Source organism: Engystomops pustulosus, chromosome 3 (assembly GCF_040894005.1).
Source record: "Engystomops pustulosus chromosome 3, aEngPut4.maternal, whole genome shotgun sequence".
Lineage (NCBI taxonomy): Eukaryota > Metazoa > Chordata > Amphibia > Anura > Leptodactylidae > Engystomops > Engystomops pustulosus.
In genome coordinates this window covers 46,642,264-46,662,864 of record NC_092413.1, presented here as the reverse complement: position 1 = coordinate 46,662,864, position 20,601 = coordinate 46,642,264, and the positions used below count along the sequence as shown (strand labels likewise).

The 20,601-nt window shown below is 39.8% G+C and overlaps 1 protein-coding gene across 3 annotated transcripts in view; it reads right to left on the bottom strand.

The window, feature by feature from the left end:
• Positions 1-5,232: 5,232 nt before the first annotated feature.
• Positions 5,233-20,601, bottom strand: part of SYNDIG1 (synapse differentiation inducing 1) — a 173,759-nt gene continuing 158,390 nt past the window's right edge. For 2 of the 3 annotated variants that reach the window (XM_072140673.1, XM_072140674.1), the window contains exon 4: positions 5,233-6,116. In XM_072140673.1, coding sequence (XP_071996774.1) covers positions 5,958-6,116 — 159 coding nt within the window. In that variant the 3' untranslated portion in view covers positions 5,233-5,957. The remainder of the gene's footprint in view (positions 6,117-20,601) is intronic. The other variant, XM_072140676.1, reaches the window with a different exon arrangement.

Below are 20,601 nucleotides of genomic sequence, written 5' to 3'. Positions count from 1 at the left end.
AACAACAGGACGAGGGATCTCTCATCTCTTATTTTTGCTGTGCACGTCCCCCATGTGGTCAGCAGCTAATGGGACAGGTCTGTGTAAGTGTGTAAATGTAAGAATAGTGTGTAAATAAATCAGTGTATAATTGTGTGAACATACAAAAATTTATATTTTCGGAGGGAGTAGAGGTCTGCGATGGGGCCCTGCCTTTCCTGGTTCCACCACTGGCGACTTGGAACACTAAATCACTGGTTCATAAGGACCTGTGGGTGGTTTAGTATCCCAAATCACCCTGACAGGTCCTCTTTAAGCTTAGTTCAAGCCTGCCAGGTAATGCCAATAAAATGGACCAGAACACCCACGTTTATGCAAATTTTAAGTAGTCCTGCCCATTTTATGGATTGTTTCATGGGAACATACTGCAAAAATTGGATGGATATGCAATTCAAAATGGGCCTGAATTTATTTGAGAGTAAGGTCCTGCTTTATAACTAGTGGCAGACAGCGCAGTGCATGCACCGGTCATAGGAATGAGCCCATAGAAAATAGGGGTGCTTTATGTTTACAAAAATTTTTTTTTTTAAATGGCTAGCAAACGGCCCTGTTACATGGTATTTATATGCATTGCCCTGACCAAGGCAGCTCTTCTTTTGCACCTCCACCATATGCAAACACGCATTTACTGACAACCATCAATCTCATTTGCCGCTCTTTATGCCCCTTTCAATATGTAAATAACTTACATGTTTGACTCTCAATTCCTAAACTTGATGAATTCAGATTTCAGATTTGATAAATACGTTTATTTCATTCATGAAATGTATTTGTAGATTTAACTGCAGAACATTTTTAAAAAATTCCAATGAAACTTTTGGAAAATGCAAATATTACAAAACCGAAGCAAATAAAAGCCTGGTTATTTGTCTTCTACAGAACTTTTCAAACATTCACAACATTACATACATTAATAATGATGTATATGAGAGAAATGTAGAAATTGTAGAAACTTCAACTGGTAAAAATATCATCTTTTCTCATCTTTGCCTTGGTATCTTTTCCTACAAATGTTGGCCACCATGTAACATGCGTAATATCATAGGAGATCGATGCAAAACTAGCCATGGGCTCAAATCTTTAATGCAAGCAAATTATTGTCTTTTAAGTACAGTGAACCTGAACAGCCAAAAAGTAATTCTTAGAATAGTTGACTAACTATTTTTATCATGTAATAATTATAGACAGCTAAGTCCTAGGATGTTGTAAATGGAAAGAGGTGGCCTGTTTCTGATAAGTGACATTATACCATTATTTTAAAATTGTGAAATTGTTACACAGATAACACTAATAATATATAACTTCAACCTAAATGGAGCCAAAGTAGAAACATATTTATTGCAATTTTCCTTCATCTTAGTGTGGCCTTATTACACAATGTATCCTTTTACCTGGTATTTTGTACAGTTTTCAATGGTTAAAGTAGAAAATGTACTTTAACAGCTTGGACTCATTTTGCATATTCCTTTTCGTTGACAGGTTTGTAAAAAAAGAACTATAATTTAGATATCTGAGAAAACTTTTTGAAAATCAAATAGGTGTGTAAATTTTAACATGGTTATTTCCATCAGTAGAACCCTAATAAATAGTGACTCATCCATATGGAGTTATATAGGGTGTAACAAAAAGTTTGTGACTGTGGAATATCTTGCAAAATACACATTGGATTAAAAATCTAAAAATATTCATTTAAAATGTATTTTTTGTTTTCCGATCTTATGTGTATTTCCCAAGATATGGGCATTTTTGGTTTTTTTTTACCCATTTTTAATTTTGGCGATTACAGCTCCATCTGTCAATAAAAAATACTTGAATCATAGATTGAATTACATTTTTCCTGTGGTATTTGAAATTGCAATAAAAATTGGGGTTTTCATTTGCATTTCCTGATTTGCAGAACCTGTTTACAGAGCAGAAGAAGCTGTGCACATTCATGTATGGTTATATAGGACGTTACGTTAATATGACTCTTACTTATAAGAGTAATCCTTATCCTTATAATGGGCTAATAATTCAAGTGAATGGTTTGAATTCAAGTTGATGATTTTTAACAGACAGTCTTCCTGCTGTGACCCCACATACAAAGATACCTGTCTATTAATCATTAGGGCAACCCACCGGCCTCCCAAGCCAAAAGTGAGGAGAAATTTTAAAAATTATCCTGAAACTTCTCACAGAACACTATAGGGCACATTTACTAACAACAGTGCAAACTGCGCCACTGTTTTTGGTGCACCTTTAACATGGGACTTGCGCTACACAATTATGTCAGACTTTGCATGTTAAATCTGGCGCACGGTCTGACTGAGCGCTGGAATGCCCCCTAATTTGTGTTGCATGATGCCTAGTGCAGCTGTGCCCCAAAAGGGTCGTTTGTGACACAAATGTGACACAGACACTTCTTAAATACCTGTGCAAGCAGTTTGCACTAAAAAGAATGTGAAAAGTCCAATAGAAAACTGACACACAGAGATTAGTAAATGTGCCCCTATATCTCAAGTTGCTGAAGCACTTTGCAATTAATAAGTGTGGTTTAGGCTGCAGTTTGGGCACTTAGTCTCTACAACAGTTGCTATCACTGGTTTAGCACATAGCAGAAATGTTGAAGTTATAGGTTGGCACATGCGATAGCTCGGAGTAGAGTAGAGTAGACCTGGTATTAGATAATGTTATATTTCATGTTCTTCAAAAAGAGTAATAATTAAACCCAAACTTGAAAGAAATTTTTTGCACATTTTTAAAATCGATGAACATCAAATGATAAAAATTATATTTATCTCCATGTACAACATATTGAAACATTTGCTAATACTTATTTCTCATTACACTTCTCATTGACACATTTTATAGAACAAATAATATTAAGCTGTAAATTAAAACCTGCAAAAACTAATTGGGGGAAATGCATTAAGAATGGTGCTTTGAATGCCAGTCTTAAAATTTCCACCTTGCCGGCGCTCCGGCCCCCGTATCCACTAATAGGCTCTAGCCTTTTAGTGGATACAAGCACAAACTCTGCCAGTTCCAACCTCCAGACTAAATCTCAACTGGTGGAATTATCCTGGTTTTTGGCCATAGACTATAGTAAATGTGGCTCCCCGTCTGTTCTCCGTCCCAACATGCCCAAAGTGGCATGTGGGTCGGAGGAGCCAGAAAACTGGCAGAAAGGAAATATTTATGTGCTTCTCCCTAGTGTGTTTTGGTTCATTTTTGGTGAGTATGCGAAGATGTCAGAAGATGCGAAGATTTAAGCTTGTATTCTCTATTTAGAAGGTCTTGAAGGTATAATGAATTTTGTCTAAATTGTGATGCTAGTGTATTACCAAGTCTTCATGAAGTTACGAAACAACATCTATAACCCGTAAAATGGTAAAGCTCCCATGAGTGGGGTCATCAAATAATTACCCAATTTAAAATATCTCCCCACAGTATTCATATTCTTTAGTTGTGCTGTAATATTTTTAGAGGCCAATCTTTTGCTCTATTGATATTGTGAGAGATATCAAATGATATATTTCTCACCAGACACCATCTTGTTCACCCAGACACCATCTTGTTCACTGTCAGCCATCTCATAATTGAGACACAGGGGGTCATTTACTAAGGGCCCGATTCGCGTTTTCCCGACGTGTTACCCGAATATTTCCGATTTGCGCCGCTTGTACCTGAATTGCCCCGGGTTTTTGGCGCACGCGATCGGATTGTGGCGCATCGGGGCCGGCATGCGCGCGACAGAAATCGGGGGGGCGTGGCCGAACGAAAACCCGACGTATTCGGAAAAACCGTCGCATTTAAAAACCGAAAATGTGTCGCTTGGGGAGCGCTCACCTTCACCTTCTATGGGATGGTGCATTCCGGGGCGTTAAGATTATTTTCGGCGCTGCAGCGCCACCTGGTGGACGGCGGAGGAACTACCATCTTAAATCCCAGCCGGACCCGAATCCTGTGCAGAGAACGCGCCGCTGGATCGCGAATGGGCCGGGTAAGTAAATGTGCCCCACAATCTTGTGTAATCTGCTTAGACATACTTTGTCTTTCTCTGCAGCTCCTGCCTTAAGGTCATGTTTTGATTAGTGGGGACCCTTCACAGTACTTTTAGTGATAAGAGATTCTGATCCCTTGAGAACAAGGTTTTCTAAAAGAAATGATAGAGTTCATCAACATTATTCTGGGAAAAGTAGCCTAAGGAGAGGTGCTGGAAATATATTCAAGCTTACCTATAGCATTATAGTGTTTTATCAACTTTTCACGCCCTTTACAAACCATTTCTGTTTTCTTTATACACAACTGTGTGCCTGGAATAAAGTGTAATTGAGTACAGCGTATGACCTGGTTGTGTCTTTCTGTGCAGTTCATCTAAGCACTGGGAACAAAGACCTATTAAGTTGGAGATCACCTTACAACTGAGAGAGGGTTGTTGGAGCCCTGGGTAAAATCTCTAACAATATGTTCTGATTAGGAAATCTATGGCTGTCTACGTTTCCAACTGTTACAGAATGTAGCACTAGGAAAAGGGAAAAAACAAGCAAGTAATATACTGTACATATTTTTTCATTTTCATATAGGTAGGTAAGGAAATAGTCAAATAAATATTGGCATACTCTCACATCTACATAGAACAGGGTAAAGAGTTTGTATGTTCTCTCCGTGTTTGAGTGGGTTTCCTCCGGGTCCTCAGGTTTCCTCCCACACTTCAAAACATACTGGTAGGTTGATTAGATTGTGAGCACCATTGGGGACAGGGACACTATATAAAAAAAGGAATTTTTATTATTATTAACAAGGTTTGTTGTTATGTAGCTTAGTGGGAAATGACGTCATGTATAAAGCCTATTTTCCTACAGTTTTGTTGGAATTTGGACCTGACGTGGGGTGAAGCAAGACATTTAAAATGTCTTAATAGACTGGCCCCCTAGAATAGCTTGAGTTATTTCTAGGTTTTCTTAGGAATGCAGTGGGTGACCCTACAGCCTAATAATTCTGCGAAAGCTCATAATCCAGCAGAGATTTAGCTAAAACATGTTCAAGTGATACTGCGTCTTACCACCAATGTAGGAAAAATATTTGCTTGTTGCCCCTCAAAGGTGGCATAAGAACGGTGCTACAACAGATACCTCTGCGTAGCATGGTTTCTGTGACACCTTCCCTTTAGAAACCCAATAATGAGTGACATAGCAGAACTTAGCAAAAAAATAGAAATGATAACATAGTGGTTTTATTCTGTTCCCATTCAATATACGTTCAGTAACTGATATAAATGATCGCAGATCACTTTCTACATTTCTCTTCGATGTATTTTCAACATAACATAGCACTGAAAAAAATACAGTTCCAGAACATGCTCAGTATTGTTTCACTTCAACCCAATCAACAAAGGCAATGTCAAAGGGGCTAAGACAGCTTCTATTAAGTTAAAAAGGGCAGGCGAGCTCATGCTGACTTACTGAATGAAAGGTTGTTTCATGACTAAGGAGCCTGGGGGCAAACATTAATTGATTTCATCAGCCCATGATAATGAATCATGTGCATATCACTATATTGCTATAATTAGGGATTTACAAGCCATGGACACTGCTTTACAATGAAATGCATGAGCCATTTTAACCTGTTGCAATGTCACATTAGCAAACACTTGCAATAGGATGACTTCTTGGTCACCATCTGCCATGTCTCCTAGAAAAGCAAACTTCCCTAGCAGTCGTATCTGGCTGCTTAGAACAATGGCAAGACACTTGAATTAAAAAATGTAACCAATAATGTAAAACAATGTACATCCAAGAATGAAAGAAAGGATCCCAATTCTGAACAGCGACATTCCAATTTGAGCATGATTCTTCACTTTTCTCTGTATAGTGAGTTCAGTCTTGTGCCTTGCTTCTTAATAAGTCCTGTTTCATCAGCTTTTAGCTTTTTAGAGTTCATAAATGGTTGTTTTTGGAAAGGTACGCTATAAGCGCTACAGCCACCCCAACATATATCCCTGTTCCTATGGTGATGGACAATACTGCTAAGAAGAGTGCTCTCCGGGAACTGGAACTTGCTTGATGAAAGTCTCCTTTTGCCACTGCCTTGTTTGTCTAAATTTTGCAAAAAAAATAAAAAATAAAAGTACAAATTAGTATACAACCGATCATGAATGCAATTACTGTTACTAAGAATAATGTACACACAACTCTATACAATGCATAAGGTGACCAGATGTCTTGATGTGGACATGAAAGAAAATTGACTCAAAGTTGTAGCCTTCCATAATATGCATCCACCGAAGCCACATGTTTAAAGGTATATTCCGGGAATATGAACTTTTGATACAAAAACCCTTAATACTATAATAAAATGAATACAACAAAACTCAATGTCATTTTAACATGGTTTTAACATATCCATGTGATTTCATATTGTTTTCTCGTGACACATTGTACTTCATGTTAGTTGAACAATTTATGCAATACGTTTTGCGTTTCATTTTGAATTTTGAAAAAAAACTGGAAAAAATTTAAATTTTCAAAGTTTTAAATGTTCTGCTTTCTAGGTATTTAGTGGGACCACCAAAATAGCTTGATTGCTAACATTTCTGAAATATCTGCTTTATGATGACATGGATTTTTTAATGTGTCCTCCTCTTTTTTTAGGGGTTATGAGGCTTAGCAATTTAGCTCTGATTTTTCTCATTTTCATAAAGAACTTGATGAGATTTTTGAGGGACAACTCAGCTTTCAAGTGAATTTGAGATACCTACATATACTCTAAACATAGAAACTACACCCCCTTATGTATGTAAAAGAACTCTTACAAAGTCTGTTAACCCTTTAAGTGTTTCACAGGGGTTAAAACAATATGGACGTGCAATTTAGAAACTTTAGAATTTGTTTGGGGGAAAACAATTACACTTTCACAATGAATCATATGATAAAATGCTCTTCAAAGTTTGATACCCAATTTCTCCTGAGTGTACCAATACCCCATATGTGGTATCATAGTATCATAGTATATAAGGCTGGAAGGAGACGCAAGTCCATCAAGTCCAACCTTCAAGAATTAAATAAAAGTTTTATCCCCATAACCCGTGATATTTTTTCTCTCCAGAAAGTCATCCAGGCCTCTCTTGAACATGTACATAGAGTCGGCCATAACAACCTCCTGCGGCAGAGAGTTCCATAGTCTCACTGCTCTTACAGTAAAGAACCTTTGTCTATGGTGATGGTAGAATCGCCTCTCCTCTAGGCGTAGAGGATGCCCCCTTGTCCTGGTCACAGGCCTAGGTAGAAAAAGATCTTTGGAGAGATCCTTGTACTGTCCGTTCAGGTATTTGTACATTGTAATGAGGTCTCCCCTCAGTCGTCTTTTTTCTAAACTGAATAATCCCAAATTTTGTAATCTGTCATTGTATTCTAGTCCCCCCATTCCCCTAATAATCCTGGTTGCTCTCCTCTGCACCCGTTCCAGCTCTACTATATCCTTTTTATATACTGGTGCCCAAAACTGTACACAATATTCCATGTGTGGTCTGACCAGGGATTTGTATAAGGGCAGAACTATGTCTTTATCATGAGAATCTATTCCTCTCTTGATACATCCCATTATTTTATTTGCTTTAGCAGCAGCCGCCTGGCTCTGGTCACTAAAATTAAGTTTACCATCCACCAATACGCCCAAGTCCTTTTCAGCTTCAGTTTTACTAAGTAATTGACCGTTTAGAACATAATTATACTTTTTGTTTCCATGGCCCAAGTGCATAACTTTACATTTATCTACATTAAACCTCATCAACCATTTCTCTGCCCATCCCTCAAGCTTCCACAAATCCCTCTGTAATGCTAAACTATCGACCTCAGTATTTATTACTTTACACAGCTTAGTATCATCTGCAAATATTGAAACTTGACTGTGTAAACCCACTACAAGGTCATTAATAAAAATATTAAAAAGAAGTGGCCCCAATACTGACCCCTGTGGCACTCCACTGGTAACATCAACCCAATCTGAGAATGTGCCATTAATGACCACCCTCTGTTTTCTATCACTAAGCCAATTACTTACCCAGATACACAGATTTTCTCCTATTCCCAGCAGTCTCATTTTATATACCAACCTTTCATGTGGCACGGTGTCAAATGCCTTTGAAAAGTCCAGATATACAACATCCACAGCGTCCCCCAGATCCAGTCTTGAACTTACCTCCTCGTAGAAACCAATCAGATTAGTCTGACAGGACCGATCTCTCATAAACCCATGCTGACGCTGGGTTATAAGGTTGTGCACAGTGAGATACTCCAGGATAGCATCTCTAATAAACCCCTCAAATATTTTCCCCACCACAGCAGTTAGACTTACGGGTCTGTAGTTTCCAGGATCGCTATTTGATCCTTTTTTGTATATTAGTACCACATTTGCTATGCGCCATTCCTGTGGAACATAACCAGTCCTCAGTGAATCTTCAAATATTAAAAATAACGGTCTGTCTATCACCGTACATAATTCATGCAGAACCCGAGGGTGTATGCCATCGGGCCCAGGTGATTTATCTATCTTAGTGGTTGCGAGGCGGCGCCGTACCTCTTCCTGGGTTAAACTGTTGACATTATAAAAAGAATTTACATTATTCCTCATTGTGTCTTCCACCAGGGGATTTTCCTGGGTAAAGACAGTTGAGAAGACGACATTCAGTAGATTGGCCCTTTCCTCATCCTTCCACCATGACCCCCATGTTATTTCTAAGGGGACCCACGCTCTCTGTTTTTAGTTTCTTATCATTTATATACTTGAAAAATAATTTGGGATTATTTTTGCTCTCCCTGGCAATATTTCTTTCAGTCTCTATTTTTGCGGCCTTTATCTGTTTTTTACAGGATTTATTTTTCTCTCTATAATCCTGTAATGCCTCATCTCTACCTTCACGTTTTAGCACCTTAAACGCTTTATCTTTCTCGCTTATTGCTTTCCTTACAAGACTAGTTAGCCACATAGGCTTTTTCTTGTTCCTTTTATGCTTTTTCCCATAAGGTATGTGTTTCTCACAGGACTTTTTCAGAATATATGAGAAAAAGTCCCATTTTTGGGGGGGCTTTTGTCTTTGAGAGCATTATCCCAGTCTATGCCTTTAAGGTCTTCCCTTAGTTGATGAAAATTTGCCCTCCTGAAGTTTAGAGTGTTGGTTGCCCCTTCACTAACGTGCTTAGTAAAGCGTAATACAAAATCAATGATATTATGATCACTATTCCCCAGGTTCCCCCCAACCTGTAGTTTTGATACCCTATCAGGTCTGTTGGTAAGGATAAGGTCCAGCAGTGCCCCCCCTCTTGTTGGCTCCAGGACTAGTTGAAGTCCCCCATGATAAGTACTTCACCATGCTTTGAAGCCGCATCCATTTCACTTATCAGCATTTCCTCTGCTGCCTCCATTATATTTGGAGCCTTATAACAAACCCCTAGTAATATTTTATTTTTATTTTTCCCTCCTCTTATCTCCACCCATAGGGACTCCACATTTGCGTTACTGATGTCATCTCGCCAGACGGGGTTGAGGCAAGAATTCACATATAAACAAACCCCTCCCCCTTTTTTATTTATACGATCCTTTCTAAAAAGACTATAACCATCTATAGTAACAGCCCAGTCGTAGCTACTGTCCAGCCATGTCTCGCTGATACCCACTATATCATATTTCCGTTCCAACATCAAGAGTTCCAGTTCCTCCATTTTGTTTATGAGGCTTTTGGCATTTGTGTACATACACTTTATATGGTTTTCCCTGTCCGTATTCCTTTTGTCCTTATTCCCCAATCTCATTCCAGCCCCCCTTCCTCCCCCATGGACTATGGCTCTTCCCAGCTCTCTATGTACACCGTCTATTTGCCCTGCACAAGTGTAGTTGCCCTCCCCCCAGGTCTCTAGTTTAAACACTCCTCCAACCTTCTAGCCATTTTTTCCCCTAAAACAGCAGCCCCCTCCCCATTGAGGTGCAGCCCATCCCTACTGTAGAGCCTGTAGCCCACAGAAAAGTCAGCCCAGTTCTCCATGAACCCAAACCCCTCCTTCCTACACCAACTTTTGAGCCACTTATTTACCTCCTTGATCTCCCGCTGCCTTTCTGGTGTGGCACGTGGTACAGGCAGTATTTCGGAGAAAATTACCTTTGAGGTCCTTGCCCTGAGCTTATGGCCTAAATCTCTGAAATCATTTTTAAGGACCTTCCACCTACCTGTTACTTTGTCATTAGTGCCAATGTGGACCATGACCGCTGGTTCCTCACCAGCCCCTCCCAGTAATCCATCAACCCGATCCGCAACATGCCGAACCCGAGCACCCAGCAAACAACACACTGTTCGGTATGCACGGTCTTTGTGACAGATTGCCCTGTGTGTTCCCCTAATAATCGAATCTCCCACTACCAGCACCTGTCTGACATTGCCTGTGCTCCCATTACCCTTCTTACTGGAGCAGACATTCCCCTGGTTGCTAGCGGCCACATCTTTCTGCAGCATTGCTACCCCAGAGCTGATATCCCCCTCATCCGCCAGCCTGGCAAACTTATTGGGGTGCACCAGATCAGGACTAGACTCTCTACAACTCTTCCCTCTACCCCGCCTTCTACATGTTACCCAACTAGCTGCCCCCTCACTCTGCACCTCCATACTTTCCTCCCCACAACCATCTTCCCCAGAGAGTTTGTGCTCCAGGAGCAGCAAACTTCGTTCCATATTATCAATTGCCCGTAGCCTTGAAACTTGCTCATTTAGATCCAGAATCTGGGCTTCCAGATGAGCAATTTTCACACACCCCACACAGCAGTATTCCCCCTCGAACGGCTGTTCAAGGAAAGCATACATGGCACAGGATGTACACCGTGTAGCAATTCCACTTATGGAGTCCATTATTCTAATGGGGATTACAATAGAATTATGCACAGAAAGAAGAATTTACAGTCAAAGTAACACAGAACACAGAAGTTACCTGCTAAAGCCCCTCAAACTTAAGTCCCTTAAACGTAAGTCACACTTAAGACACTGCACACACTTCAGATCAATGCACACTCGCCGCCAAGCTCATACACTCGCTTTGCTAATGCTTTTTTAAAAGTTATCTGCCACAAAAATCTGCAGAGCTCACTGCACAAGATCTGGTATCCTGCTGTATGGGCACAGGGCTGAGCATAGAATGAAAGTAGTGACACTCAGAGAAGATTTGTATTTTCAAATTGTACAGGCTACACATTTTTAATTTTTTTGTTTATGCAAACATATCAAGGATTATTTGCGAGATTGATTTTGAGGTGTCTATAGTTTACTTATGAGATTTTATTAACTATTTCAAGGTACACACAAAGAAAATCATCAATTTTTGTTTTGGATTTTTAGCCCTTTTTAGGGCCATTCAATTTAACATAGAAATATTTTGTCTTTATTCTCTGGTTCACTACGATTATGGTGATACCTCATTTATATAATCCACAAAAAAAGGAAGGAAAGCCGGGGCACATCCGAATAAAAAATACAATCTTCTTTATTTAATTGTCATGTAAAAACGCACACAAGAAGTGTGCATGGCCGGTGTAGGCACAAAACAACTACGCGTTTCGGCTTAACTGGAATCCTTAGTCATGCCTTCATGACTATCTATATTTATTCCAAACCATACCAATACCACTTCCTAGGTCATAATTCAATAGACTTCGGCGCGTGACCCAATGGTTTTGTCTTCCACAACTTCCAACCTCTCATTAGGTACGCTATTTTGGCATCACATAACAGAACAGGGCTCCGGGTCTGCTACAACAAGGCAATGATAGCTACATATTTCACAAACGTTCCACAAAACGTTTGATCAAAACCCCTGGGCCGCTCACCCACACACCACTTCCACACACCACTACCATACCCCTGTCTAGACTGCGAGATGTCATCTCGGACGCAGGAGGTGACAACCCTGCTGGGCATTCCAACGTCCAGGTGGCTTCTATATATTATTAAAATTTTAACTATGTTTCCTTCTTGGGACCTTTGGAACATCTGCTAACTAGCTTCTCTTTTGAAGATCTTTACCTCTCTCCCTCCACACCGTCTCACACAATCTCCTTGGTCTACTCAATACTTACACAAGTTTAAATGTTGGATGCCACACTGTAGTGTGCAAGTATCTGGTAAAGAGATCTCAATTAATCATTTACCCCTGTGCAATGGCAAAAGTCACTGATCTTGAGGCATAAATTGTCAATCTCCAGCTGCTTACAAGAATTAAATTACAAGATACTGACCCAATGGTATAGAACGTCAGTAAGTCTACATAGAATGTTCTCCACTGTCCCAGATACTTACTGGCCCTTCGGGAACACAGTGAGTTCTAAGCTCCACTTGCGGTGAGAGTGCCAGCCTGTACAGGATCTCTGGTGAGCCATCTTTGCAGATGTGTCTGCCAGGGTAAGGTCACACTGACCTCTGAATTTGCGCTTCTGTCCATGTTCTCTGGCACTATTGTGAAATACAAAGAAAGCCTGCAGCGCCACTTTATTATGGCCATGCGACAAATAATTTCCAAATTCAGGAGATCCACCGAAGTTCCCACCAGATTGTAATGGATAGAGGCGCTGGACTCAATTAGTCATATGGAGGAACTGAAAGCAAGTGATGATGGCAGATACGAGCAGTTCCATGCAACTTGGTCCAGTGGTCCATCACCCACCTTCCCCCTCCATTACCCTTCCCTCCTTTTCTAGACCCCTTATCCCAATTCCCTATCTTTTCTTGTCTTATCCGTAGAAACCCTTAATTTACTTAGTTTACTGTTTACTGTTGGCAGGTTAAGCCACTGAAAACACATACTCAAATAGGTCCTATATATAACTATATCTGAACACATATATCTCACACTATGTAATGTTGTGCATTATGACTTATTATACCGTAACATCCCGCAATATCTGACCATAAAAATTAGCACATCCACACATATCTAGAGTTTAGATCTCACATAATGTAGATATATGTATAAAGTAAGAAATATTATCCAATTACTATTACATTTCTTCAACTTTTTGTAAAGTTTAGAAATAAGTACATTAAATCCGTTGCCTACTTGTGCTCCTTGAGTACCTTTATATACTTTATAATTTATTAAATCAACTTAATAATTTACAAAGAAGGAATGTGGAATCAAGATAGTTTCTTCTTTACCCATCACTAGGGCAACAGAGTACATACACAGTAAGGTACATGTTCTTAATAATTTAAAAGACCAATCACACTGTGTATTTTGGAATTTATGTAGAGTCCTCATTGAGTTTATGAAAATAATGTATCATTGAATCTTAGCCTACAATATTAAAATATCAGAAACTAGGAAAGTCAGCCTTCCATATTAAACAGGAATATTATAGATTAGCTGGATATTTGGATCATATGAATACTTTAGTGGATGGTACATATTTTTGGAAAACTATAACAATAATATAGAAGTTTGAGTTTATGATCCATGTTTACTTCACTTTATTATTAAGAGTCCACATAGAGCACTAAAACAATTTAACATGTAGATTCACATGAGAAAGAAATAAAATATAAATCACAAATTGTCCTTATTTGGTGAATTGTGAATTTTTAGAAGGTAAAATTTAAGGTAATGGACTTGTTCCTGAACTTGATAGAGTTGCCCATATTGGGAAGGTATTTCATAAACCCAACACCTTGCAATTGGCAAGTGTGGCAATTATATACCAGGCAGGCTTTTGCCAGTTTTACACACAGGGGCGTAAATATAGGGCTAGCAGCCATAATAGCTGCTAGGGGGCCTGCAGTGACAGGGGGCCTCGTCATCCCACCTGACAAACTAAAAAGAAAGGAGGTGCACTGAAATATATAGATTATGCTGTGCATTGTACAGTATAATATGTCAATAAAAGAGCAAATCCTCCACAGTACACAACTGCTAAGATCTGAAATGTTGGGGGAGGGTGACAGCAGAACAGCAGGACTAGGAATATCTTATCTCTCCTTCCTGCCATTGATTTCCCCAATGTAGTCAGCAGCTACTGGGACAGATCTGTGGCCTCTGACAACCCCGGGATAAAAAGACTGCGTGAGAGCGAGTATATACACATGTGTGACTATACAAATATTAATACAGGGAAAATGGGCCCCATTCAGTGGTCTGCTATGAGGCTCTGCCATTCCTAGTTATGCCCCTGTTGACAAAGCGCGTAATCAGATCACTATTCTGGATCAGTATTTAGAATCCAAAATGGATCTAAAAGAGAGGAGATGTATAAATCCTTCCATCATCCTCTGTAGGAAACACACTGGTTATGGCTTTACATTTATGGATGCTAAATACTGACCAGAAGACAGCCATGTGAAACTGGTCTTTATTATATAGAGGTCTTTTTCTAGCACAGATTCATAAAGACACGACAAGTCTTAAAGGATTCTGAAAAATCAGAAAAACTCCCTGTTGACAGGAAACACACATAAAGTAAATAATAGATTCCCTCAAGGGGCTGACCACTTACACAGAGCATATTATTTACTTAATGTGGTAAGCGCAGTCCATATGAGCCTTGGGTCGAATGAAGAAATACCTGCATGATATAACCTTAATATTTTGTGTCTGACACATGGCTTGTTTTTTTTGCTGTAACAGTTGTATTTTCCAATGGCATAATTTTTATTGAAAAATAGCCTAATGGTAAAAAATATTAAACCCTTTTATGCAGGGGAACAAAATAAAAAAGCAATTCAGTTACTTGTTTTTTTTTAAACCTATTTTGTTTATTTTTTTATACAATATATTGTAATTCATCATATACAAACATACAGTATATACTGCATATACACACACAACATATATTATACACACTTATACAGCATATACATTAACACACACATACAACATATATACACATGTATACACCAGATATACACACATACCATAAAAACACATACATATACATATATAGATATACATGTTTAGAGGGAGGGCAAAAGGCAGCTGCATATATACCAGAAAATGGGAGCTTGGGTCACGTCTGATTTCATGTGCACGAACCTCAGAGGCCTCATTACATTCCTGCCTCATCAGCAGCCCGTGCAGCTGCTGTGTTACCCGGTTCTGGACCTGCACTTCCTCCACCTTTCCCCGAGGTACTATGTGAGTGTCCTGGAGGGAAAAATCATCCACTTCTGTCAGGGGATGTTGTGGAAACCTGAGTGTATCTGCGGTGGTCTGCACCATTGGTGAGGACCCGCAAGCTTGTGACTGTATTGAGAAAGGGGAAATACAGGGAGCAGCATGCCCAATCCTGGGGGAGAGAGGGGGGCTTAAAATTAATCCACACTCCCTCCTCCTCTCCACCAGGCTGAGGGCCCCTGTAATAAAATTGTGCTCCAGTTGCACAGTCAAGGCGCGACTTAAAAGCACTGTAATTCACCAGTGCGCCACGGGCCCCTGGTTCTTGGGGGCCCCATAACAGCCACTACGGCTGCTATGACTGTAGTTACGCTACTGGCCCTGCAGCTAAACTCCCCCTCATACTGTACTCGTGAATAAGCGGAGGCTCCTAATTTTACCACAAAAAAAAACTTGGAAAAGTTGACTTGAGTATAAGCCCTTGTGTAGGAAATGCAGCCACTAATCTACAATGGACAATGAAATGTCCCCAGCAGATACCCCCGTTTAATCTTAAATTTTTAGCAGAGCCCCACTTTAAAGAAATATCCACAGCAAAGTCCCCCTTTAGACAAATGTCCACAGCAGGGGCCTCCTTTACAGAAATGTCCACAGCAGATTACCACTTAAGAGAAATGTCCACAGCAGAGCCCCCTTTACAGAAATGTCCATAGCAGATACCTCCCTTTAATAAAATGTCCAAATCTGATGCCATCCTTTAAACAAATGTCCACATCAGACGCCCCCCTTTAATGTTATGTCAACAGCAGGGCTTCCACTTTACAGAATGTCCACAGCCTCTGCATGTGTATGCGCCCAGGCAGAAGTTGGAGCAGCGGGGACGGGGAGACGACACCGGAGGTGAGTGTAGATTTGTTTTTTAAATGATGGCAGATTCTTATAGGGCCACCATTTCTCATCCTAATCCAGAAAGTACCCATCCTTTGTCGGTAACTTTTGTTTGTTTTGTACATATTTTAACTCCATTTGTTTAGTCTCCATTTAGCCATTATCATCTTGATGTAGTATAAGTGAACCCCTCATTGATAGTGCAGCACCATGGAATTTATGCTTCTCCATTAATAAATAAATAAATAAATAATAATATATGAAATCTATTTGTTCTATTTTATTTTACCCACCACAAACAAGCAATAGAAAGCTCTCAGTAATGCATAGCAATGGCATAGATTTGCACTAGACATTTTGCTTAGCTCAGAAATAGTCTCTGCATCTCATGTTGTTATACAATATTCAGAATAATTCCATTTCTTTCACATGGAGACTGTATTTCCATTAGCATGCCACCTCTTAACAAGCTATAACATGATATTATATTATGCCTCTTTTACAGTATTTGCAATCCTTTTCATACTTCCACTATCTAAAGACACCAATCTGTATCTGTTAAGACTTTGTTCCAGAAATAAAAGATGATTGCTTTTTCTGATTGAAATGGAAAGGACATGTGAAAAAGTGTAGCACATAAATTAACACATATTTATTTGATTAATATTGGTATGTATGATGCAACACTATACAAGAACAGATAGATAGGAGGGTAGGTTACTGGTTGTAACTCCCTGCATTCCCTGCACGATCCCGGCATGCAAAACTGGACCTGATGAAGCACTTTGCATAGTGCGAAACGTGTTGTCCAAAAAGTTTTTTCCGAATAAAAGAAAACCTTACCCTTGAGTACCAGCGCCATCCAGACGTCTCTTTTTCTCTCATAGAGAGTTACAACCAGTAACCTTCCCTCCTATCTATCTGTTACACACCCTTGTTATCCAACCCTTGGGTGAGGGTGGAGATGTGGCAGTGGACACTCACCATACATGCCGAACACCAGCATTGTGCCTTTCTCCAGCACAACCAAATAAGGTGAGTACATATCTCACACATTAACAAATTCCAACTAACCAAGGATAATCTCACATTAGGTAGCGCTACTTTTCTCTATTCCCCTTCCTTCATTTCTCCATACACCCACAGTGACTATACAAAAACCATGCAGAGGGAAGATATCAGAAGTAATTGAAGTTCGTAGTTTAAGATTCGAATCCTGCTCCTGTTCCCTTTGCTCAAAGGACCTCACAGACATTAAAAAAACTACTATCTGGCTACAATGGGGAACCAACTATTCTTTACCCTAAACTTTTAAATCTTCTCCATGTAAGGTTTAGTTGTTTAGGTCCAGTGAACACTTTCATAATGTTTCCTGTTACACTCTCCATTTTCGGAGAGCATAAAGAAAACAAAACTTGATATGTCTTCTGTTCATCTTTCGTTCCCCATTGTTGACTTCTGTTACAGTAGAGAATAAGATACAATGTGCTACGGTATTTTTTCAGTTATTAAAAGGCCTCTGCTCTTTTTTAACCTTCTTATCCCTTAGTTTTTAAGAAAAAAGGGCTTTTAAAATATACAAATGATCCTGAGGGGCTCCAGGCTCCATAGAAGTTAATGGAGCCTGGAGCCCCTCAGGGTCATTTGCATTTTTCTTAAAGCCCCTTTTTCTTAAAAACAAGGGCATATTCTCCTGCACTCCTGCACCTGCCTGTCCATCACAAACCATGCACCAATTTCTATCCACTGGAAGTAAACACAGTGGGGCATATTTATTTACCCGGCTGCTGGAGTTCATCGAAAGTGCATTGTCCAATGATATTGCACTGTGCCGCGATTTACTAAGATTGTGCACCCGATATCCTGCATGCGTCCCTATCCAGGTCCGACCGGTCTGACAGAGTTCACCATCTTTTCGTGTTGCATGTAAGTGCATTATCTTAAGACACAATTTGAATGTTAAATTCCGCGCTCAGTCTGCATCAGTAAGATCGTCCGTTGGCACGCCCCCCCACCCCCCGTCCTGCACCAAAAACCGTTTGTATGTGACACAATCCCAGCGCAGACACTTGCTAAATATCTGTCCAACCATGATGAATTGATACATTAAGTATATTAGAAAATTGTATAACTTTTCTTTACACAAAAAATATCCATTATTTGGTTAATCTGAAAATTAACAACCCCTTTAAATAATCACCAAAGCCTTTAAAGAACACAATATTACATGGAAATTCCTGAATATCTACTTGGTAACTATGTAATCTGATTTCTTCCTCTCTCATTCAATTTGCAGTGGATGAAAAACTCAGCTATCACAATGCGAATCCAGTTCTCTGCCCAGAAGTCTGACTTTTTTTTTAAAGATGTTTTTACCATTTCAGAATTGATACCAGGTGTCAGGGGAAAGCAGAACACATCATGCAGAATAATAATTATGAATGGCTTAATATACTCTAATCAGGATAGCAATGCCATTATAAAGATCCCTCCTAATGCTGATTCCTTGCTAAAATGTGTTATAAATAAATAATCCTTCCTGTCACATAGGACAAAATCATGGAGTGTAGAGGTGACTGAGCCACTTAAAAGACCGAATCAAATATTCCATTAGCATTATAGCACTGAGCACATTTCCTATTACTTCTCAAGTCATATAATCAAATTCAGTTACAGAAAAGCCACCCGTGACAATGAGGTCGCTTAAGCCGCTGCTTTGCAAAAAAACAAAATATTTTCTTTGAGGCAAATGTCAAATCTCAAGTGCTCACTGAGGAGCTCCGATACCTCTTCCAGCAAGATTAGGCTTGGCCTACCGCTTTTATACCCAGGACTTGTGCAATATCCAAACATAATGGTCAAGGTGAATTTTTTAGCCTTCAGGCACTCGAAACCCATGGAGAATTATAGCGCACACAGAGCTTGCCGAATCAGTCCCTGTCCCCAATGGGGCTCACAATCTAATCAACCTACCAATAAGTGTGTGAGGAAATTGGAGGACCCGGAGGAAACCCATACAAAATTAGAGAGAACACACAAACTGCAGATGTTGACCTGGATGGGACTTGAACCCAAGACCCCAGTGCTTCAAGGCTGTAGTGCTAACCACTGAGCCTCCATGCTGCCCACCCTCATCCATGCCACAACAGACCCAAAACAAGGGGCAGAGTGGGAATTTAAAGTGGCCCTGAAAAAAAATGGTAAAAGTGATCCAATGGAATAGGTACCAATAGAAAAGGTCAACACAATTGGGCAGTTTTCCAGAAGTGACTCATGATGACCTATCCTGAGAAACATATATTTTAACATGATTCCTTAATTTAAAGGGTTGACCAGAATTTGTTGAAAATGATTTGTATAGTTATTGATTGCTTGTTATTGATATTGCTGATCAGTAGACACTAAACCTAATCCTCATAATCCAGAGCTGTGTAGTTGGCTCTGTCGCCCTGTGACAGTGTGTTTACACTGTAGTTGCAGATTCCTGTAGAGCCAATGGTCCATCTACCCCAGCCCTCAACTTAATTAATAGATTGACACTACACATTGGGGCTCATTTACTAAGGGTCCTCCCGATGATTTCCGTTTTGCAACAAATTGTCCGGGGATTTTGGCGCACGAGATTGGATTTTGGCGCATTGGCGCTGGCTTGCATGTGACAGAAATCGGGGGCGGGCCGTCAAAAAACCCGAAGGATTCGGACAACGCGGAGGATTTAAGATTTAGAATTGTGTCGCAAGACACGCACATACAAGCATCTGGAAGAAGAAGGTGAACTCTGCCAGACCTCGGCGCGGAAGCGACGGATGCAGAAACTCAGGCGCACAAGCTTAGTGAAGGGGAGAGTGGAGGGGTCACCACGGCTCTTCTCCATCGCGGCTAACATATGCCTGTTTGGCCGTTCTGTGTGCATGTAGCCTTATGTCATATAGAGAATATCTGGTAAATTTGTGCCGCGCACATCTGAACATGTTCAGTATCAATTCTCCAAGCTTTTTATCTTGGTATTGTAATATCTTCACATGTTGCATTTGTACATATGCAGACAATAGTGATACAACTGAATACATATGCGTTACACTTTCAGACCAAAGTCACATTTTCAGGAGCAGAGTTTTTTTCCACTAAACTAAATCCTTTTTTGACAAAAACATAGGGACAGGATTGTATAAATGATGCAAAAAAATCACAAAGAAACAAAAATACAGTTTGTGAACTGGCACTATAAACTCAATACTATCTCTTCAATAGATTGCTTTCCCTTAAAACTGTTTTGAGTACAGGTGGTCCCTTATTTACGGACACCCGACTTACAGACGACCCCTAGTTATAGAAGGACCTCTCTGCCCACTTATTGATAATCCTTGTTCCCATGAAGATCCAATTGTCTCTGTAGCTCTAGACAACTTATTTTTGTCCCAATTATAAAATATACAGTTCTGACTTACATACAAATTCAACTTAAGAAGGAACCTATGGAACCTATCTTGTGCGTAACCCCGGCACCCCCTGTATATTGTCTCTATTAATTGAACAGCTTTTACATATTGATGATTCT